Source organism: Ammodytes marinus (assembly GCF_949987685.1).
Source record: "Ammodytes marinus genome assembly, chromosome: 22".
Lineage (NCBI taxonomy): Eukaryota > Metazoa > Chordata > Actinopteri > Uranoscopiformes > Ammodytidae > Ammodytes > Ammodytes marinus.
Window position 1 is genome coordinate 15,250,703 of NC_137226.1, and position 23,829 is coordinate 15,274,531.

Genomic DNA, 23,829 nt, shown 5'->3' on the forward strand with positions numbered 1-23,829 from the left:
CTTCCCCCGACTCTTACTGTTTCAGAAAGGAGCTGAGCTCACCTGGGGTCTATTTGTAGTGCTACAGTTTTTCACAATTGTTTAAACACATTTTTTGGAACATCAGACACAATGTGCACAATCTGAAACTAATTTACCAACTGCTTAACCAATTCTGCTGAACTCCAAACACATTTCCTGCCTTAGACTCATATTCTCATTCTAAAACACACATTTTTCACAACACTACACACAATTCTCAATATATTGCACACTCTTCCTGAATTCTCTCTCTTGGTATTCACACAGAACACACTGCCAATCACATTTCTAAACTCAAAAGGCTTTTGTGCAGTTAGCTATAGAAGGATCAGGGATGAGCTCCTGTTTGCTGTGATTTACAGTAGACTGCACATTTTGGTACAAATACAGTTTTTGCCGAATACTGTAAACACTAACAACCTCTAACTTTTGTCACCATGCCCTCAACCAAAGCACCAACCCTACAAACACGATATATGCTTTGCACTGTGTTTGAAATGCTCCAACACACTTCTTGAAAACAAATTTAACTAATTGAATACCAATCAGTCTAAACCTTAGCACTACAAATAGACCCCAGGTGAGCTCAGCTCCTTTCTGAGACGGTAAGAGTCAAGGAAAGAGGAGGAGAGAGAGCGACAGGAGTACGAGGACAAAGAAGGCAACAGACGGAGACACATACAACCGGAACACTATAGTGGACCATTTTATAGATCATGGCCTATCAATGAGGGAGCCTGGACAGAGAGTGCAGCTAAACCTGAGTCTCTCCATAATTAGGAGATTTAGACTGGATATCAGGTGATCATTTCCCTGTTGCTTCTCAAAGGGTGACATTAGCCTCGTTTGAGATGTCGCCGTCTTGCTAAGACCTGCGCAATTATGACGCTCGTCTTGCTGAGCGCACAGCATTTATGCAGCATTTTTGTTGTGCGTTCAGCAAGATGCGCGTCATAGTTGCGCAGGTCTGAGCAAGACGGCTCCAAGTCGAACGAGGCTAGTGAGTGTGATGTTGATGAGGCGATGTGGCCATATGCAAATAGGAGGCGGTATCCATAAAAGGATTCATAATCCAACCACCCAATTCCTTGCAACGCTGTTTTTTTTACCATTGTTCCCTAATTTTACTGTAATTCTTTCTTAGTTTATACTGAGACACTGAATTGCTTGAACTGCAGTCCTACCTATTCATTGTGTTAGTTTGAAATGGCAAAATAAACTATTCTGCAACATGTGTGTTAGGATTTGGCAAAAACCGTAAAGTATTTGTTGTTACTGTAGGTGAAAGTGTATGAACATGCAAAGGCATAATTCTACTGATAAAGCATTCATATAGTGTTTTGCATTTATACTATAGTGTTTTCCATTCTGCACACCAGTGTTCAATGAGTGCAAGAAATGTCTAGTCATATGATGTATGTGTTTGTCATTTGAAAAGAAAACACCATTTAGTGAAGAGTTAACACTGTTTTGAGGGTAAAGTGTGCTTTTGCAATGGAAGTGAAGGATTTTGCATTTTGTGTTTGAGTTTTGAAATTTGTGTTAAGGATTTTGAAAAAGTGAGGTAGTCTATCGGGAAATGTGTTTAAGCAATTGTGAAAAACTGTAAGGTTTAGACTGATTGGTATTCAATTAGTTAAAAAATGTTTCAAGAAGTGTGTTGGAGCATTTCAAACACAGTGCAAAGCATATATCGTGTTTGTAGGATTGGTGCTTTGGTTGAGGGCATGGTGACAAAAGTTAGAGGTTGTGATGCTTTGGTCTAGCAGTCACTGTTAGTGTTTACAGTATTTGGCAAAAACTGTATTTGTACCAAAATGTGCAGTCTACTGTAAATCACAGCAAACAGGAGCTCATCCCTGACCCTTCTATAGCTAACTGCAGAAAAGCCTTTTGAGTTTAGAAATGTGATTGGCAGTGTGTTCTGTGTGAATACCAAGAAAGAGAATTCAGGAAGAGTGTGCAAGATATAGAGAATTGTGAGCAGTGTTGTGAAAATGTGTGTTTTAGAATGAGAATATGAGTCTAAGGCAGGAAATGTGTTTGGAGTTCAGCAGAATTGGTTAAGCAGTTGGTAAATTAGTTTCAGATTGTGCACATTGTGTCTGATGTTCCAAAAAATGTGTTTAAACAATTGTGAAAAACTGTAAACATTTTTTCAAGAAGTGTGTTGGAGAATTTCAAACAGAGTGCAAAGCATATATCGTGTTTGTAGGGTTGGTGCTTTGGTTTAGGGCATAGTTACAAAAGTTAGAGGTTGTGGTCATAGCAGTCACTTTTAGTGTTTACAGTATTCGGCAAAAACTGTATTTGTACCAAAATGTGCAGTCTACTGTAAATCACAGCAAACGAGCTCATCTCTGACCCTTCTATAGCTAACTGCACAAAAGCCTTTTGAGTTTAGAAATTTGATTGGCAGTGTGTTCTGTGTGAATACCATGAGAGAGAATTCAGGAAGAGTGTGCAAGATATAGAGAATTGTGTGTAATGTTGTGAAAAATGTGTGTTTTCGAATGAGAATATGAGTCTAAGGCAGGAAATATGTTTGGAGTTCAGCAGAATTGGTTAAGCAGTTGGTAAATGTGTTTCAGATTGTGCACATTGTGTCTGATGTTCCAAAAAATGTGTTTAAACAATTGTGAAAAACTGTAATATTACAACTAAAGACCCAAAATTCCCTCACAGTATCAAGCCCAGCTTAAATCTACTCTATTTTGTTGGCAGCCAGTCAGTTCTGCAATTGATTATATCCATTAGCAAGTATACTTAGTTAAAGGGTCATTTCAAGCAAATTAAAAAAGAAAAATTGCTTGTCAATAGTATGCAAATGGTTTTTATCTATCCGTTTAGAGATTTTGTATCTGTGTGTCTAAGAGATTTCCACTGAGGACACAATTGACAATGTGTAGTGAGATGTTGATTTTCTTTTATTCAACTATCTGTATAGTCAGTTTGCTTAAATATTTTCTACCATTTCTACAAGGAAATTATGAAAAAAGCACATATGAAACACAGCTGACACAGCGAATCAAATGAGTCAAAATATTATGCAGAAGTTCTTTGGCGTGCTGAATTTAAAATATGTCTTTGTAGCAGGGCCGGCGGTAGCCAGGGGCCAGGGTGGGCCGTGCCCACCCAATCAAAAATTTTTTTTTTTTTTTAGTTGGAAGTCCAGACCCACTATCGGACAGACCTGTTCATTCGCTGTCCAAGAAAATGTCAAATAAAATTCAGACAATTAATTAATACTAAAGAATATACCATTACCATGCATTGCTTCTAATTGTATTATTGGGTGGGCAGGACAGCCTGCCTCCAAGTTACCCACCCGCTTACAGTGATCACTGGTCAGCAGAGCCGGCCCGAGGCATAAGCGAAATGAGCGGTTGCTTAGGGTCCCGACTGCCAGGGGGGCCCCCCCATTTTTTTTTTTTTTTTCGTTTTTTTCTTTAGTTTGTGTGTTTGATATCAACATCATATTATGTAAAAGTAAATTATCATACAATAAAAGGAATACAATGTTTTGGTAGATAGTTAATAGCTTAATTGTCATGATCCCGTTTGGGTTCCTTGGCCTTATATGTGTTTTCCCTTTTCACCTGTGTTTGTGTGCTGAGCTAATTGCAGGGGTGGAGCCTGGTGTGCTGGAGTCAATTAACTACATTCGCAGCTGCCTTCAATCTTCATCAACTGCGCTACTTATACCCGGGCCTACCTTCCAGACACTGCCAGATTGTAGCTTCTGTTTTTTCACACAGTCAGTTCACTCTCTCGCTCACTTGTTTTCAGCTATGCTCTGTTCCACTTTTTCCTGGTTAACCCCTGTTTCTCTGCCACAGTTCTCCCGGCCTGACTCCAGCCACCAGCTCCAGCCCTAGCTCTCCAGCACTACTCCTCGGACCCCTCCTGCCTGCCCGCTCTAGCCTGCTTCCACTCAGCCCCCTGGACTTGCCCCGTTGCTCTCTCCCTGGACCCCCATGCCAGCCAGTTTCCCTCCTCGGATCCCGGTCCTAACACCCTGCTGGTTTTCTCCTAAAATAAATCTTCTTTTACTCACACTGTCTCTGCGCCTGTGTCCTCCAGACCCAACCGTAACAGTACAATCTGGCCCTAAACATGGACACAGCAGAGACGGACTCCCTCCACCAGGCATTGGCAGCGCAGGGAGTGCTCGTAGGGAAACACGAGCAGACTCTCCGAGATGTTTTCTCCACGTTAAGTGGGCTCTCCACCTGTGTTACTGCTATGGGGCAGCAACTCAACGTTGTCTCGGCACACCTCACTCCCCCATCTCCTGCCGACCCCGGTCGTCTTCAACAGGGTCCTGCCTCGGCTCCGCCGCTTCCCCAAGCCCGTGAACCCCGTGTCCCGGCGCCGCAGCGCTATTCAGGTGACTTTGGGGCATGTAGGCCTTTTCTGATTCAGTGCACCTTAGCGTTTGAGCAACAGCCATCTACCTATGTCACAGACAGAGCCAAGATCTCCTATATAATCAGTTTACTCACGGGTAAAGCATTAACCTGGGCATCAGCAGTATGGGAGGGTCAGTCTGCTGTTTGTTTTTCTTTTGCTTTATTTTTGGCTGAGATGAAGAAGGTGTTCGATCACCCGGTGCGCGGCAGGGATGCCACCAAGCGACTCCTCACACTTCGACAGGGTACCCACAGCGTAGCTGAGTATTCAGTAGACTTCAGAGCGCTAGCGGCAGAGACGGGGTGGAATGATGAGGCTCTGCAGGGGGCATTTCTCAACGGACTAGCCGATCCAGTTAAGGATGAGTTAGCAGTTCGGGACGAATCAGCTAGCTTGGACGAGTTAGTGGCCCTAGCTATCAGACTTGATAATCGCCTTAGAGAGCGTCGTAGGGAAAGAGCCGGGCGGTCTCATGACCCGTTCTCCTCCCGTTCTCCCTCAGTTCCTATAAGACACTCCCCAGGTCGTAGCTCCAGTCAGTCCCCTGATTGCTTTGTCCTTCCCTCCTCCTCTTCCTGGGGTCCACACAAGACATATACAAAAAAAGAAAAACATATAAAAAAAAAATATATATAAATAAATAAAAAACAAAAATAAATAAATGTATACAAAGAAAAACAATCACAAAACATATAGAAACTAAACCATTAATACACAAAAAAACAAAAAAACAAAAAGCAAAGTGATGATTTGAGGCACCATGTCATCTGATGGTGTTGTTGGTCCACTGTGTTATCAAGTCCAAAGTCACCACAGCTGTCTACCAGGAGATTTTAGAGCACTTCATGCTCCTGTCTGTTGACAAGCTTTATGGAGATGCTGAATTACTTTTTCCGACAAGACTTGACACCTGTCCACAGTGACAAAACCACGAGTAACTGGTTGACTGACCATGGTATTACTGTGTTGATTGGCCAGACAACTCTCCTGACCTGAATCCAATAGAGAAACTATGGAGTATTGTCAAGAGGCAGATGAGACACACCAGACCCAACAATACAGACGAGCTGAAGGCCTCTATCAAAGCAACCTGGGCTTCCATAACACCTCAGCAGTGCCACAGGCTGATAGCATCCATGCCACCCCGCATTTAGGCAATAATTTGTGCAAAATGGGCCCAAACCAAGTACTTAATACATATGCATTATTATACTTTCTAGAGGGCGGACATTTCTGTATTTAAAATAATTTTTTATTGATTTGATGTAATATTCTAATTTTCTGAGATTTTGAATTTGGGGTTTTCATAAGCTGTAAGCCATAATAATCACAATTATAACAAATAAAGGCTTGAAATATCTCACTTTGAATGTAATGAGTCTATATAATATATTAGTTTCACCATTTAGGTTGAATTACTGAAATAAATGAACTTTTGCACGATATTCAAATTTTTCGAGTTTCACCTGTATATCTATATAGTGTGTATAGAATATAGCTCTGGACTACCACCATCCAGGTTGCCCAGTCCCAAAGCTTTCTCTTCTATCAGCTCATTTTGGAAAAAAAACATGCAAGAATCAAATCTCCCACACAGCAACACTCAAATTTTCACAGTAAATGTGCCAAAAATCAGACGCAGAGATCTTACAAGGGCAAAAAATGTCTGCAAAAAAAGTCTCTGCGCGCGCTCGCAGCTTCGGTCTCTCTGCCCAGTGTGCCCACCTAAAATTTCTACAGGCCCACCCTAACCTAACTGTCTAGAACCTGGCCTGCTTTGTAGGTATTTTTCATTGAATATCTTATTAATCTGACCAACAAGTCTTATCAGGGGATGGGATGTGTTGCTCAGCCAATAGGACACAGAGAGCAAAGCCATTGTTAGCAGTTATCAATAGGACAGGAAGACTTTGATCAGTCCAAGGAAACACCCAACCTTACAAAAGCTGAATTTATCCAGGAGAGGAAGGCATTCTAGTCTTTGAAAAACACGGGCTGACAGAGAACAGCAGACTTGTAAAATAAGCTTTGGCCAGCTTCACGCTGCTGCTGTTTGTTGTGCGTTCAAAAGGATGGCTTCTCATGTTCACAGAGGAGGATGTGCGAGTGTGTGCGGCCTGTGAACACATTTGGTGAACCTGCGAACCTTCCGGTGGCTGCTGGGACATGCATCCCAACAGACCTTACCCAACAGGACCAGTCACGTTTAAGTTATATGTGTGTGTGCACGCGCTTCTATGAGTGGGATCGGATTGGAGGGCTCTTTATTGACATGATCAACAAGTGCACATGAGTGGCTGGGTTACTGATTACAGGTGATGTGATAGTTTGTTTGTGATAAGACTCCTGCTTTGAGCACAAAGTCCTGCCAGGTACAATCAGCTACTTCACCACATCCTTCATAGGACCACTACTGCCTCCAAGGTAAATACTTTTTTTATGATTTTTCACAACTTCTAATTCTGCACTAAGTTCTTCTTTAAGATGCACTGAGGAAATATTCTTCAATTCACTTTTGGTTGTGTTTGTAAATTCCTATTATATTGTTTGCATTGTGATCAGGAGCTTAAAACATTTTATATTAAAAAATATATACAGAGCAGTATGTGTGACTGGTTCGTGAATCAATATTCATATTATTATAATCAATATACAATTGTGTGTATGTATTATAAGTGTGCTTCACAAACTCACAGTGAAGTCTTTATCATCAGTTACTTTATTTAACACGTAATGCAGTAGGTGAAAAGACAAAAATATTTGACTAATGGAGGTTCCTTTGCTTATTTTTCATATTTTTTGAGGAAAATGTATTTGACAGTTCAGATTAAATTAACACAATGTGCCACCAACTCTGATGTTCTCGTATCTTGCTACAGGTCCTTTGGTGGTGTGATTTCAGCTCCCTTGACTCTGCACGCAGCAGCATCATGAGTGTAGAGTCCAAAAAACCACGTGAGGCTTGCTGCTCTAAGCTCAAGGTTGGTGAAATGTTACCCTTTCCCTGTACAGTGTCAGGGAATATCGCTGCATGCTTCTTGTGTGAGCTCATTCATCATTTAAAAGCACATGTGTGAACACAAAAAAATACATTTGTGAACACAAAAAAAGGGCCAAATCTGTGACAGACAATCTTCCTGTAAAACTGCTTTGTTTTTCCATATCTCTATGTATTCTTCGTGGTCTATGTCAGTATTATCTCTTTCCCACTAATGCCTCACCTGATAGAGCAGTACAAAGTATTGCATTATGGCTGGTGGTATGGCTACAGTGACCTATATCCATACAATAAACATGTTTTTATTGCTTCACTCTGACAATATAATGACAGTTAATAATATGCCTTAACTGATTACAGACAGATTATGTAGGAAAATGGGACATTATCAGCTCTGAGTAGCAGCAATTAGTATTGATCAATTTCTTGCAAAAGAGACACCAGTCCATTTCAGTAAAGTGCAAATCCTCTTTGCAAGTAAAAAAAACAAACAAACAAAAAAAAAAAACGTATTGCACTCTTGTGGAACCTTTTGTTAATCTCTGGTGCTTTAACTGTTTGGAAAGTAGCAGCAGTGGTCAAAACATATACTCAGAATAGTCTGACCTGCAGCCCAATGCCCTTTAATCTTTAATTATTTTTGTGGCTGTAGATATGGCTGTACGCAAATAGTATTTGTAACTTGTAAAGCAAACAAACTTTAAAAGGTTTAAAGGGTTCAAATCAGCACCCCATGATATGAGATTACGCCAAACACTGTTTAATTTCATCTCCAGAACATATAAGATTTTGTGACTTTGATGTTTTCCTTTACCTGCACACTAGGTTGAGACATTTGATGAAATATACTGTGATAACATGTAAACTGTGATTCCAATATACTTAGATTATAACAAATGTAATGTAAATGATTATTTATCCAATCAATGTTGAAAGTAGGTGTGAAGTACTGCAGGGGCCTGTTGCATAAAAGTGGAATAAAGACATCCAGGATGATTGATAAAGCCAGCCTTGACAAAGTCTAGCCTGGGCACTTTGGATTAGTCAGTTGCATAAACGCCAATCCAGGATGTAAAGGGGCTGCTTTGTCAAGCCAGGTGTAAGTAATTCTGTTAAGTGCCAGCCCACAGCTTTCAGAAGTAGACCCAAAGATCGAACACAGATTTACTGATGGAAAAATGGAAAAGACGGCCCATTTTCCCACAATGCCTTGCTAGTTTAAACCGTAAATCAGGGGGCAGTTCATTTCATACAGGAGATGTATTCTCTGCCAACTGTTCTTGATGTCCCTGCATTGTTTTATGATAAAATAGTTGACAGTGAGCAGTCTGCAGGTGCATCTAAAAAAATTAATATCATGGAAAGTCCATTCAAAAAGTGAAACTTTCATAGATTCATTACAAGAAGTGAAATATGTCAGGCCTTTTTTTGGATGATTGATTGATCATGGAATAAAAAATCCAGTATCTCAAAATATTAGAATGTTACATACAACCAATCAGAAAAAGGATTTATAATACAGAAATGTCAACCTTCTGAAAAGTATGTTTATTCTAGATTAATTTCACTTCATGTGTAATGAATTTCTGGAATATATTTAAGTTTCACTTTTTGAATTCAATTACTGAAAAAAGGAATTTTTCATTGATATTGAATTTTGTTTCAGATGCACCTCGATATAGTTATAAGTACAAAGTGAATTTATTTGACCCACACTTGCAACGTCATCTGCCATCGATAATCAATTGTATAAATATAGCCTGCAATATGAACAGACTATTATTATTATTATTATTATAATTTATATCATTGCATCTTAATCTAATTACAGGTTAAATAAATAAAAAATAATAACTATTTAACTAAATGACAATGCAGTCTTTTATGTGGTACCTTAAAACAGGCTAATGAAAATAAAGCAATACACGGAAGATCATGGAATAACTGTTAAACACCTTGATTTCAGATCGGAGTGACAGCTGACTGAGCCAATCAGGCAACAGAATAAGTTTATCCTTTAAGTTTAGCCTGGTCGGGACCAGGCTAAACGTAAAGGATAAATCTCCATGGTAACTTATGTCCCTCCGCTTTTATGCAACCAGATCATGGCTAACGCAAGCCAGGATAACCGAAATATCCTAGGTTAATCCCTTATCCTAGTTTTATGCAATAGGCCTCTGGTCTAACTGTGTGTTAATTGTTGTTTGTGGACCTAATCAATCATGAGAGTATCTGTGCACATCGCTGCAAGGTATTCTTTTATCCTTTGTATTTGAATTAGCCTCGTTAAAAAACCTTTGCATTGGAACTGCAAATAGGCAGATTAATCTTCTAACTCAGAGGTTGTTTATGAGTGATCACTATCAAGCTAATCATCTCAAAACAGGCCACAGACAGCTCTCACCATTCAATGGCATTCTGAGAATTAGTCTGAGCCTAAGCCCTTTACACTCAACCTGATAGAATCATATCAAACGTCCTGTTACTGTTGTTGTTTTTAAATGGAAGAGTGATTCATACAACAGCTAATTGTGTGTGTCTGTGTGTTTCCCAGCTCTTCTTGGCCTCTATGTCATTTGTCTACTTTGCCAAAGCTTTCGGTGGAGCCTACATGAAGAGCTCCATCACCCAGATTGAAAGGCGCTTTGATATCCCCAGCTCCCTCATTGGGGTCATAGATGGCAGCTTTGAAATGGGTAGGTGCACATGTGCATAAGCAGTATTTCTCTTAGGATGATGTATTAATGTTTCAGCTCAATCATGCTATCTTATTATGAAAATGTATGAAGATTTGTTTTGCTCTTCTTGCAGAGAGTGTGACGAGAATATTGATACCACTGTATCTGTGAAATAAATATAAAGCTACAGCTAGACGACAGCTAGTTTAGCTTAGTATACAATGACTGAAAGTCAGGTAGCCGACATCCATAAAATCCTCCTCAAGCTTACGAATTAACAAATACTATAGAAGTTGTTCATTAAATCCATTAAGAAAAACGAGTGAAATGTCAGAAGTTTTAGGGGACTTTTTCTTGGTTGGAACTTCCTGTAGTTGTGCGTCACTTTGATGTTGCCCAGAAGTCTGTACTCTTCAGTTTTTGTATATACTATACAAACAAGCCAACATATGAACCAGTGGTTAAAGGGATAGTTCAGTATTTTTGAAGTGGGGTTATATGAGGTTATAAAGATTATGCATAGTTAGTCTGTTACCTTATGGAGATGGCTGTCAGCACAGTCATTTTAATGAGTTTGGTTTGGTCACTGTACCGGCCTTGTACTGTTTCAGAGGGGGCCAGCAGAAAAACTTTTTTCGCCAATACTAAAGCTACCTCAAAAATAAATATCCTTTCAATTGCACACTAAATGTAGGATTTCTTCACTGCTGATTGCGGACTAACGTGGTGCATTCCACCGGTGTGAGACGACGTAGTTAGCATGCAGGAATGAGAGTGGTATCTGTCCAATAATCTTACTCTCTTACTCTGTACATTTTCCATAATGTGAAAGTATTTGTTTTAGACAATAATTAATTAATTTAATTGTTTTAAATGAATCTCTTCCCCAGGCAACCTGCTGGTAATAGCCTTTGTGAGCTACTTTGGTGCTAAGCTCCATCGTCCTAGGTTAATTGCCATTGGCTGTGTGATCATGGCTGTTGGATCTTACCTCATTGCCCTGCCTCACTTCTTCCAGGGAATGTAAGAACACAGTTTCCTTCATCATATTACTACTTGATTTTTGAAGTTTTAGTGAATCCTTTGGTTCAAAATAAAGTTTTAATTAGTTAGGGTCCTGCCCTCCAAAGGCATATTGGCTGCCCTTAGAAAGATGTCCCACGTTTTCCCCCTTATAGGCGGCCCTGCACACAGTATATAGTTTTGGTAGACCATGCCTATTATGAAAACTGATTGCTGCAACTCATATCCTGCTAGCAGCCAGATGCTTAACAACTGAACTGAGGGACGGATAACAACTACCTTTTGCTAATGTTATTCGGGCTACTAGCCAAATATCTTACAAAATAAGAAAAATAAACCTTTATATATCAAATTCTGCCATTACTAAATATATGATACAGTTATAATATACGTAGATAATTAAACTAAATAGTTTTATATTAGTTTATAGTAATCTGCTTATGTATTATGAAAGGTTTAATCATTCTCAATGTTTTCCAGGTATAAATATGAGACCAGTGTGTCTCACAATACAGGCGACAACATCAGTGAAAGCATCCTACCCTGTTTGGCCAACCACACTGTGATTGAAGCTGATAAGACGCCTGATTTAGAGGCCAGAACAGGTATGTGTCAAACACATGTACTGCATTAGATATCAGGTCTCTCAGGTTAGATATTTCAGTCATTTTGTTACTTTTGGACATTCATAGATTGCAGAAGATGAGCAATGCTCTCAAAAGAAGTGTCAATAGCATGAACAGTTTTGTTCAAAGTTCTGAATGCAGTCTTCCTCCATCAGCTTGTGAAAAGGCAGCTGGCTCGTCCATGTGGATCTACGTATTCCTGGGAAACATGCTGCGTGGAATTGGAGAGACTCCCATCATGCCTCTGGGTGTGTCCTACCTGGATGACTTCTCCAGAGAAGAGAACACTCCTTTCTATTTGGGTTTGTTATGTTTTGCTTAAGTCTGTAGTGTTTAATCCAAATAATGCTTGGTTCATATCAAACCAGTTGAGAACATAATATTTCTTTCTTCGTTTCTCCATATGACAGCCTGCATCCATACAGTGGGAATCTTAGGACCTATGTTTGGCTTCATGCTTGGATCCTACCTTGCCAAGATCTATGTGGACATTGGATCTGTGGATTTAGGTATGGGGGAAAGTTCAATGTGTTTATGTGGCGCAGCATTCAGAGTGCATTCTATAAGTGTTCAGAAAATACCTTATCTTGTATCATTAGTGCTTACCTAACAGGTCATTACTACCCTTTGGCTGGTCAAATATTGAGCAATTGGCTGTGTGTAACCCCGTTACACATTGTATAATCCCTCTTACAAAACCTACCATCTTCAGTGAAACAATTTACCCTTCTTCTCATTTGACCTCTATGGCAAAGTCTTCGGTGAAGAGTGCAGTATATTTTCTGGGGTCCATTCACAAAAGGTGTTAGTTTGAAGAATAGAAATGGGTCTGCTGAGACAGGGATGAGTTGAGGTGGATAAAGTATTTTATTAGGATAAAATAACCCCCATCGCCTGTGTCAGACCAGGCTGGCCATGCCCGGTTAGCCAATTCCATTATCCCAACCTCCCCTCTGCCTGTGTGTCTGCATTTTTTAACCTGAGAATCTAAGTGAGCTGATTGGTCCTTAGGTCAGTAAGATCTGCCCCTCCTAACCCCTGATTGGTGGACCCTAACTATCTGGACACTGCCTACTGTTCAGAGGACACCTGTGGTAATCATCCCCTAGAGTCTGATCAGTACTTTAATACAATCCTTTTAGCCAGGGGCCAATAAATTAGCTGTTAAATCTTAACCAGACTGTCCTAAATTGCCCTCACAAAAAGAGTCATCCTATTGTGTGCATACTGCTGAATAATCTACAGAAATCTTCCCTACAGGCTTCCTCCACTAAGCAATCCTCATTCCTTTCCTTGCTCCCTTTCTAAGCAGAACGAGACACTTTAAAACAGTATAATGTCCTCCTGAAACAGTATAAACTTAATATAAAATGTTTAGTAACATAATACACTATAAGAGCCATACAGAAAAATAAATCCTCCGGAGAAAAGAGAATTTCCCAACATGCCATCCTAGTGTCTTAATTGGTCTAGTTAAATGTTTACTGCGCGGATCAGACGTGTTGACAGTCTGTGAACAAGAGAGCAGAATTATCCAATACACCTACTGGTGTCTCAGTGACCGAAAGTGTGAGGGTTTAGTAATTAGGGTCCTATAGACACAGTCATCTTTATAATCTGCTGTTTCTGCTCGTCCTCCTCTCCTAGACACTATCACCATCAACTATAAGGACTCCCGCTGGGTGGGGGCCTGGTGGGTGGGCTTCATAGCAACTGGCACCGTGATCCTGCTGTCCAGTATCCCATTCTGGTTCCTGCCCAAGTCCATGCCCAAGCAAGGGGAAGAGGAGAGCCAGGGGAAAAGCACAGAGCTGGCAACAAAGACGGAGAAGGAGAATTTCCTCCCAGACGAAAACCTGGATCACGAGGAGAAGGAGCAAGAAGTCACATTCAAGGAGCTAGCTAAAGGTACCATCTACGCCTTCTCATTAGTCTGCATTTCATCACACACGCCTCAACAGATTGTACTATTGCTATCATCGATCCCTGAATTCCCATTAACTGGTCTCAAAAAGCAACCAAATAACTTGGAGTTTGATCAACATTGTTCTGTAAACCAGAAAATTAAAGAGGATCTTGGCTTATGGTCAACATCCTACAATATTGTATTCCAGACCACTCAACTTCAGCAATGGGATAAGCAATGTTCATGATTTATTTGGACCAGAAGGAATTAAAGGATTAGATACAGTATCAATGAGCAGTAGAACAATGCATGACCCAAACTACTAACAAGATCCCAGTTCAAATAGTTTGTAAGGGTTAATGTGTTTAATAATTAAACAGATTAAGTCTACACAAGCCAGAGCCCAGACCAGTAGCTCACTACCATGCATCAAAGCAATCAGAGTAAGAGTTGAATGATACATCACAACAGAGAAACCCATTGAAATAGTAGTTACGTAAGCTAAGGCCCAGTCGTGGCATAATACATTACACAACATTATTTCAGACGGACATAACAGTGTCTCCAAGATACAGTATATGTGTGACGGGAGAATTAGTTCCAGTGATGTTTTACTTAGACATCTGTGAATTGTATAATGTTCACACCTTCTGTTAGTTAATTACCATTTATAAGGGGTGGGCAATAAAGAATGTTCTTGGGAAACAGTTCCCAAGACTTCCTCGAGAGTTTAATTGCTTTATGACCTAACCCATTGTTAAGGTGTTTTTCTATCATGTGTTTACCAAATGGATGTATGTGTGTTGACACTTAAACTGATGTAACAGATGTAAACCCATATAGTTGCATATAAGGCTGCAAGTTTGAAGTGATGTTTGTCATTCCTCCTACCCTCATTCATGGGAAGAGTGGTCTGACCCTTTTCAGCTGAATCGCATTTTGATTTCTGTTTGTTTTATCTACTTTTATTAAATTGTTTAGATTGAGAAGTTTCAGTTCATTTATCCCACAAGGTTTAACGAATTAAAGCAAAACTTCCACGACAATATGGATGGATGGATTGATTATATTAGTAGGTTAAACTAAATAAATATACAGATATTTCCCTTTAAAACCTTCAATCTAATTAAGAATCCTTCCATTTTTTCCTACAAAATAGAAATACTTTTACATTCACCACTGCAATAATAGAGAAACCAGCGTGTTGTTCATTAAAACTATTTGCTATAATTTGTTTTGCTTGTTCGACAGATTTCGTTCCATCTTTGCGGAGACTCTTCAAAAACAGCATCTACACGATGATGATCATCACCTACCTGGTGTCTGTCAACGGCTTCATGGGCATGATCACCTTCAAGCCCAAGTTCTTGGAGCAAATCTATGGCCAATCAGCCTCCAAAGCCATTTTCCTCATAGGTACCGATCATTAACTGACCCCCATTCACTTTACGGCAACTGCATTTTGTAGCTGAAACAATGATGTTATTGAAGGGAAGTGTGATTGCGATAGATAACGTTTACTTGAAATGTTTGCACTAAGTAGCCCACTGTGGGCTCTCCTTTTGTGTGCCTGTAAAGTAGCATCCTAAGCTATAATTACCTTTGTATGACTGTTTACCAGCACGTCTAGCTCTGTTGTTGTTGGAATATTGATATTTTAAAGTCATTGTTCTACAATCACCTAATATTATGAAATGTAACAGTGGAAAAAACAATGAGTTGCTTAACAGAACAATTTGTAATGATATTTAAATGGTTGAAATAGTTACACGTATTTGATAAATGCTTAAAATATTTGAATTATTGGATAAAAGATACAAACACTTATTAGTATTGTTAATTTGGTTATAAGCAATGGAAAAATTGAAAACAATGTTAAAAAAAAAAAAAAAAAAGGGTATTGGATGCTCATTTAGATTCTTAACTGAACTGGTTGTCTCAGTACTTAGCAATTTTCCATCTCATGGTATTTTTCTATATCTCCAGTGTATTAATTGAATTAATTCATCCATCAAGGTGTACTGAACCTGCCAGCAGTAGCTTTGGGCATCATCACCGGAGGTTTCATACTGAAGCGTTTCAAGCTGGGTATCATCGGAGCAGCCAGGGTGTCGATCGCTGCCTCCATCGGCTCCTTTTGTCTGCTTTGCATTCAGGTCTTTCTTCACTGTGACAATGCAGAGGTGTCAGGCCTTACCATCACATATCAGGGGTGAGTGGCATGTACACCGCCCTTTTACATAAACATACAAGTTACTGAAGGGATAGGTGCATTGCAGATTTTAAAATTTCTCAGCCGTTGTCTTTTTGTCGTTGGTGTGGTTGTTTTATTGTCTGGGTTTCTGACTAAACCAATATCACCATTCTCATGTCTGTGTGCACCAGAACTAATCAAGTGTCCTACAACCAAGAGACTTTGCTGTCACAGTGCAACATGGGCTGCTCCTGCTCGGTGAAGCAATGGGACCCAGTGTGCGCCTACAACGGACTGACGTATGCCTCGCCCTGCCTGGCTGGCTGCCAGACCACCACCGGCAAGGGCAAGGATATGGTAAGACGGCAACTTGTAGGGCAAAAAGGACAGGGGCAACACCAATACTCATTTCTGCTGACAGTGGCTTCAAAGAGCCTGGATGGTTTAGACTGGAAACTTCACAAACATTAATTCAAAGGTTATTATTTACATCTCTGTCTTCTGGTCCTTCAGGTGTTTCATAACTGTACCTGCGTCGGGGAGGCAATGACTCAAGGAGCGAACATGTCCGCAGTACTGGGCCAGTGCCCCAGAAAGAGCAACTGCGATCGCACATTTAAATTCTACATGGCCCTGTCCGTAGTGGGGTCCTTCATTTCTGCCTGTGGGGGCACGCCAGGATACATCGTACTGCTCAGGTCAGAGACAATGACACTTTTTTGGTAAAATTATGCCTTTTGGTGAGATATTGATTTTTGGCATATGCAGTGATTTTATGGCCTTGCATACAAGCATCAAACTGGGTTGCTATCTTAGGTTCTATTGCATCTTGTGTATTCTTTCACTGAAAAGGCTGACTGATAATGATAATGTTTGGGCTAATCTTCCAGGTCCATACAGAAAGACCTGAAGTCCCTGGCTTTGGGTATGCAAACACTGATAGTAAGAACTCTAGGTGAGTACCGAAAATACATGTGGGTTTTGTTAGTAATTTATGGGCAGGAATAATTTTTTATACTTACTTCTATTTATTATTTGATTTAGCAATTTTTTGTGTGTTTTTCAGGTGGAATACCTCCTCCAATTTATTTCGGAGCGCTGATTGACCGAACATGTCTGAAGTGGGGTACCAAGCAGTGTGGAGGCCGAGGAGCATGCAGACTCTATGACGCTAATACATTTAGGTAGGCCTACATCTGGACATTAATTTACTATGTACCCAGGGGGCAAAGTGATTTTATGGACATGGAGCGTTGTAAAAGGTTGTTCACCAAAAATGACATCTAGGACCTTCCACGATCACAAACTGGGTGGACAACCTTGTCAACAAGCTGCTGGAAAGCTACAGCGGGCCGACAAATCAGAACCACTGTTTAAGTGAATGGGGGTGAATGGGGATGGGCTAATGGGGAATGTTTTGAACTTATAGATATCATTATGAAACTTTGCCAGTTGATTACTGACATTAAAACAAAAACTTTTTGTATTACAGTATTTTCCAAAATGCTTAAATAAATATGGAAAATCATCAATATCTTACTAATGATGCGAACATTTGCATATCTGCAAAGCCCCAAAATCTAGATGTTGGACAAAAGCAGAGTCAATTTGTTTTTAAATTTTTAAAACAAAACAAGTGTCCAACTCCCTGAAGCCTTTCCTAATCACAGTTCAAATTTGATCAATAACCCATAGAAAATTAATTTTCTACACAGTTACATTTCATGTGCCATGGACCAAAAGTGTACTTTTGGAGTCTCCAGCTGGTATTTTAGGAAACGGCTAGATATTCCCTTGGAAAAAAACTGTGTAAAAAATTTATTTTCTATGGGTTATTGATCAAATTCAGGCTTCAGGCAGTTGGACACTTTTTGTTTTCAAAATTTAAAAACAAATTGACTCTGCTTTTGTCCAACATCTAGATTTTGGGGCTTTGCAGGTATGCACATTTACGCATCATTAGTAAGATATTGATGATTTTTCATATTTATTCAAACTTTTTGGAAAATACTGTAATACAAAAATGTGTTGTTTTAATGTCAGTGATCAACTTGCAAAGTTTCATAATGATATCTATAAGTTAAAAAAAATTCCCTATTAGCCCACCCCCATTCGCTTAAACAGTGGTTCTGATTTGCTCTATCGGCCCGCTAGTTGACCAGGTTGTCCACCCAGGTTGGGATCCTGGAAGGTCCTGGATATCATTTCTGGTGAACAACCTTTTACAACGCTCCATGTCTGTTTTTAAAAAAAAAGGGGTTTTGCCCCCTAGGTAATGTGCAGTTTAAATGAATCCAACACTCTTTGTGTCACTAGAATACATAGTAATTTAACAATAAAAACATTAATATGTAACACATTATTAAACTTGTTGAGAAAGTGTTGTTGTTTAAACCAATATTACTCTTTATCTTAAATATAAAGCATCAGCCACCTTCAACTTTAGCTTAGCATTAAGACCGGAAACAGTTTGTTTAACAGCACCTCTTAATAATTTTTTAATGATTTATCTTGTGATAAAGAGTTCATTATCTCCTTATCTTGAGGAAACCTATTACTTATAATATTAGATGCCGTTATCTTGAGCTCCAGAGTTAATCATCTTGTTATCTCAAGAAAAAAAGATAGCTGTATTGAAAATGAATTGCAAGCCCAGGCTTTCACAGCTAATGAATTAATATATCACATCTTGTTTGTTTAATCTGTACAAAAGACAAAGTCTAAAAACTACAAGTTGTGCTTTTTACACAGGGTTATGTGCAGGTCTATTTCCAGGAACTCACTGCTCCTGTCCAAGAACTATTCCCGCACATACTACCCCCCCCCCCCCCCCCTCCACCAACCCCCTGTCAGACAACAGCTGTTTCTTGTCAGTTAACATGTTAATAAATGAGCACTAAGTGCTGGTGGGCAGATTCTTTAAAACATAAATACACCCATTAGATTTGTGTGGTTTCTGCTGGAAACTCAAAAATAAAATCAGAATGTAACCTTTCCCAATGTGCTTTGCTTACAGAATGATATTCCTGGGGTTAGTTACTGGACTCTACTTTGTATCCAACGCGTTGTGGGGTGTCCTCTACGTCAAAATTGTCAAGAGACAGAAGAAGTTAGCACTGAGGAATCAGGCCAAAGAAAATGAACTGGCGGTTAACGGTGTGGGCAAGGGACATGCCAACATCAACATTGCCCAAAACAAGGAAGACACCGACAAGGAGAGCACTATCTAAGGTGTTTGAGGGAGACAACATCATAATCTCCACAGCATAAGTACTGTGCTTCATCCATACTGGACCAGATATGGTAATGGTACAGTGTCAGCAGTATTTGGCCTTGGAGCAGCACACCACTTTTTTCAAACAAATATTGTGCGGACCTCATCTACTGCTGTTTGTTCTCTTTAAAGGTTAAAGATCCTGACTAGAGCTCAGTTTAAATATGAAAAACAATTCAATGACATTAAATGATACGCAATCCACATCTGAAGAAAATCACTATAACTCACAAACTCTACTACAAGAAAAACATGATAGGATCATACAGTGACCTATATGCTATACTACTGCGTGGACAATGCATCTGAGCAGAAACACAGTTTGCTTATGATGATGTCTACTTCTGACACATTTCAGTGTGGTTTTGGAGGATGTGAGAACAAAATATGTCAAATATTTGTACTTGAATAAGCGTTACGTCAGTCAGGTCATGTCTCATCCTACAGCTTTACATTCAAAGTGATTTAAATGCAGTGACAGCAAACATTTATGCAGTGTATGTACGGTGAGTGTATAGTGTTAAATACTTGTACAATACAACCAAAGTGTGTTTGTGGCCTGTTTATAAACATGAAGTATTGTTTTTTTTAGCTTCTTCCTTCTGTTTTAAGTGTCATGCTAAGCTAAGCTAAGCTAACTGGCTGCTGGCAGTAGCTTTAGATTCCCTGTGTAGATGTGAGGGTGGTATCTATCTTCTTATCTAACTGTATTAACCGAAATGGGAAACTGATGAAGGAGAACCACTTTTTGCAGGCTCAAACCCTTTCATTTGAAGCCATGTAAACATACTCTGACAATGATAAATGTGCCACAACCACATTTGACATTTTCTGGACGACTCACTGTGACATTGCACACACTTCTTGTTACATGACTGCTTTTTACACGAGCGTGAAAGGTCGCGATCGATCATATAATCCTCAGATTCACCAGTGTTTGTCTGCCAAAGTTCACTGTGGTATATGGTGTGGACTGAGGGAGTGGGGTGTAACCTATAGGTCCATGGGTGTAACTCAAACTGGATTGTACTACTGTTTTACTCGGTTATATACTTTTACATTGTTGATTAAATTGTTATCATCAATTATTACATATCTACATAATTACTGTCAATATTGAGAATGTATGTATTTAGTTAGATTTGTCTGTTTTTTATTACATTGTTGTGGATTGTCCTTGTATTCATAGGCATTAAACAAAGATTTTCACAATAGCTTTTACCCTGTGACATTTTAATTTTTTAACATGTTCAGCAAATGTCGCAATAGGCCTGTCAATTATCCATCAAAACTCTACTGTATGGTTGTTCTGCCCTCAAGTGGTTAAAAAAGGACCCACTTTTACCTAAGCAAGTACAGGTTATACAGCTAGCAACTGTTCACCTAAAGACAACTTGGTTTGAAGCTGCTGAATAATCAAACGTGCTCCAAATGTTATGTGCACTTGTTTAGCAGCTACATAGTGTTTACTGTGTTCAGTGGCGGACTCAGACTGTTTGAAGGGCAGGGGCGAAAAAATAAAAAGGGCACATTCTGGAAACATGGGGCCCCACCAGCGCACACAGTGGCTTTTCTAACTCAATGGTGTTTTGTTCCCCCAACAGAGCCTTAAAGGCAGCACTGCCTGGAAGGCCCTATCCCCTAACCTTAGCAAGCGCTGCCGTGAAGGTCCCGTTTGGGGCACTTGTTACATCTCCATGTAGCACTTTCTTGTGGCACTTTGTAATTTGGTTTATTTGCAGCTATAGTACTAACGTGATTCTTGTTGTTCTGAGTTTGTAACTTCATTGTTGAATGCACTTAATGAAAGTGGCTTTGGATAAAAGCGTCAGCTAAATTAAAAGTGATGTAACGAAACACCAAACACTGTGTCTGTAGATGTTAAAAAACGGTTGGGCTCATACAATTAAAAGGGGGGTCTGGGGGGGACCCCCCCCCCCCCCTGAAAAAATGTAGCTGCAAAGACACTGTTTCCGCTTATTCTAGCGACTTTATAAACACAAAAATGAGTTGTTCACATCATTGTGCACTTTCACATTTTAGCCAAAGAAAGGATCATGCCTTGCTGCTTTCATCTTTACTAACATTTAAGTAAAAATTAGACTGGAGAAAATTCAATGTGTCGCTACCATACAGTCTTTGACCACTGACAGCCAGCTACGGAAACGTTAAAGGAACTTTTCCTTCATGTTGAGGTGATAGCTGACTATTATCGTCTCTCTTGCATGAAATGACCTAAACTTGAATGAGGACCGGACCTTGAACGCTCAAAAAATGCATATCAATTTTAAACGGATTATGCAAACTGAAAATATTAATTTTTTCTAACTTGGCATCTAATTGCGCTTTTCCACTATGGGTACGGACCTGGTACGGACATACTCTTAATCCGCTTTTTGATTCGTTATCCAGTGGAGATTTAAGCACCACTCGATGTAGCTGTTTGTCATAGCGACGCCAAATGAAAGCAACCCCTCTTTCGCATTCCCCGTTCGTCAGCTACCAAAGAGAGGAACGTCTGCACCTCATTAGCATTATGTTTTTTCGGTTTGCCATATTCTTGCTCCAGAGGGCACATCATCATCTTTTAGGCCTATAGTATGTAGGGGCAACCTAGGGCACTCAATAATTGTTGTTCACGTGTAAAGGGCAGCCAATAAGGCACTTTCTCTCGTTTTCACCACCACAGAGGGCACTTTAGCAACACTTTTTCAACCATGGGGGCACCAGACGGGCAGAAGGGCAGTAGAAGGGCACTAAAAGGGCACCAGACGAGCAGAAGGGCACCAGACGGGCACCAATTTCCCTCAAAAGTGAAAAAGTAAGAGACGATATGACAGGGGCAGCCATGCGCTGCAGACAGTGTCCTCACAACCTTAGTCAGTGGTTCAATGAATTTGATTCCATTCTTATGATTTCTCAAAGAATCAGGGTTTTAATCTTAGTATGTTTGAAGTGTATGGCTTAATTATATTTATATAATAATTATATATATTAACATGTGGAGGCTTACATCCTCCACATGTTTTGATTTTTCAATCTTTTACCATGTTATGTAAAATATTGTTACTGTTATTATGAACAATGGAAACTACATTGTATTGAATGGTAACCCCTTTTATTACTACACCAATACACTGATGAAGCTTTACTTTAGTGTCAATAGCATTTTAAATGTTTCTTATTTTATGCTTGATATATAAATGTAATTTTCTTTTCTGTATTTCTACATTAAAATGTATTCATCCACTTTAATTTTGCTCAATTACAAACCTGTTAGAATGTGCAGTATCTGGTTTCACCAGCAGCCGGCACTCTTTACAACACTATTATGCTGTAAGGCACTGTGAGGGTGTCTCACTGCTTTTTGTGCAGTATACATGCATAGTAACAATTGTAATTTGGATTTCAAGTAATCATGATAACAATCTCTTTAAAACACAAGTGTCTATGTCCTCATTTGCAGCAGCTACAGTAGTTAATGAAATGCGACGCCCTGACGCAGCATCAGAGTTCATTCCTGCCTGAATGTGTACCTGAAACTAGATACAGTGACAAAAGACATGTAAAATACTGTTGCCAAAAGCAAAAAAAATCTAGAGCCAAGTAGAATTGTTCAGAAAGGGGAAAGTGGTCAGCAATTCCCTCACTGTTTTTGTGCAAGAATGTGAAGGCTCATAATCTTAATCCTTGGAATTTTTGGTGAGCGGACAAAGCTTATTGTGTGACCTGCTACATGCCACCCCCCCCCCCCCCCCACCCCACCCCCTCCCAGCTGGACTAATAGTTATGTTATATATATTTTTCTTATGTTAGACCTAATACGCACTTTAAAATATGTCTTTCCTTTCCTATTCTACACAGTTCAGAGCCATGGTTACTAACCACTGTATTTCTCTGTGTAATATTGTTCTATCTGATTCCTTGTTTTCATCTTTAAATTTGGTCTAATCTAAAGAATGAGTGTTGCTGATATAAAATCGAAATGTGTTATCAGTGGGTATCTGAAAGGCAATATATATACTTTACTTGAAACTTTTTGAAGCAACAAGCATTTGATTTATTTTTTCCCTTCATTTTGTTGTGTAAATTACTAATCTGTCTCCCCTCTACCTCCCTCCTGTTTCTCTTGTTGCTGTCCCCCTCCTGGGCTGGCTGGCATGTGTGTGGAATAAAAATGTGCGAGGCCTTTTGTTCCCCTGGTTCCAAGTAACCGCTCTGCCCTCAGACAGGAGAATAGGAGCTTGGGGAGAGAGCAGGTTTTCCACCTCCCGGTAGGAGGAGAGACGCATGGCTGCTTAACGCACGGCCTGGAGATGCACTAGGTATTTGATCAAAACTTCGTCAGCAGTTTGCTTTGCAGTAGTGCTTTTTGGCTCTGTATTTCTCGCTGCTTCATCCAAATTGAATCGAAATATATCCAGATATTCCTTTAAGAAAGAATCGGACTTTTGAGTGAGAGTATTAACCAGGCTAAATCTTTGGGGGATTAGTCATGAGGTGAACATAACTGGTTGACTGTGTTTTCCTAGTTTTCCTAGAGTTGTGTTTGGAAACAGTTCACCTTCCCTCTGACATGGATTCAAGCTGCAGCTCCTGACGTTTACTGAGCTGAGATCTTTGCGAGGAGAGGACGCTGGTGGAGTTTACACAGGTACCATTACAACATCTGTGCACTATGCAAATCCAGACATGT

At 39.7% G+C, this 23,829-nt stretch overlaps 1 protein-coding gene across 1 annotated transcript; it reads left to right on the forward strand.

Moving 5' to 3' along the window:
- Positions 1–7,364: 7,364 nt before the first annotated feature.
- On the forward strand, positions 7,365–19,089 carry slco1d1 (solute carrier organic anion transporter family, member 1D1; the record flags this gene model as incomplete). Its single annotated transcript, XM_080050872.1, has 14 exons — positions 7,365–7,415; positions 9,987–10,128; positions 11,001–11,133; positions 11,614–11,738; positions 11,915–12,061; positions 12,170–12,268; positions 13,407–13,667; positions 14,917–15,081; positions 15,682–15,877; positions 16,051–16,216; positions 16,373–16,557; positions 16,750–16,814; positions 16,926–17,043; positions 18,876–19,089. The coding sequence occupies 14 exons, from the start codon at positions 7,365–7,367 to the stop codon at positions 19,087–19,089; spliced, it is 2,067 nt and encodes a 688-aa protein (XP_079906998.1).
- Between the last annotated feature and the right edge of the window lie 4,740 nt (positions 19,090–23,829).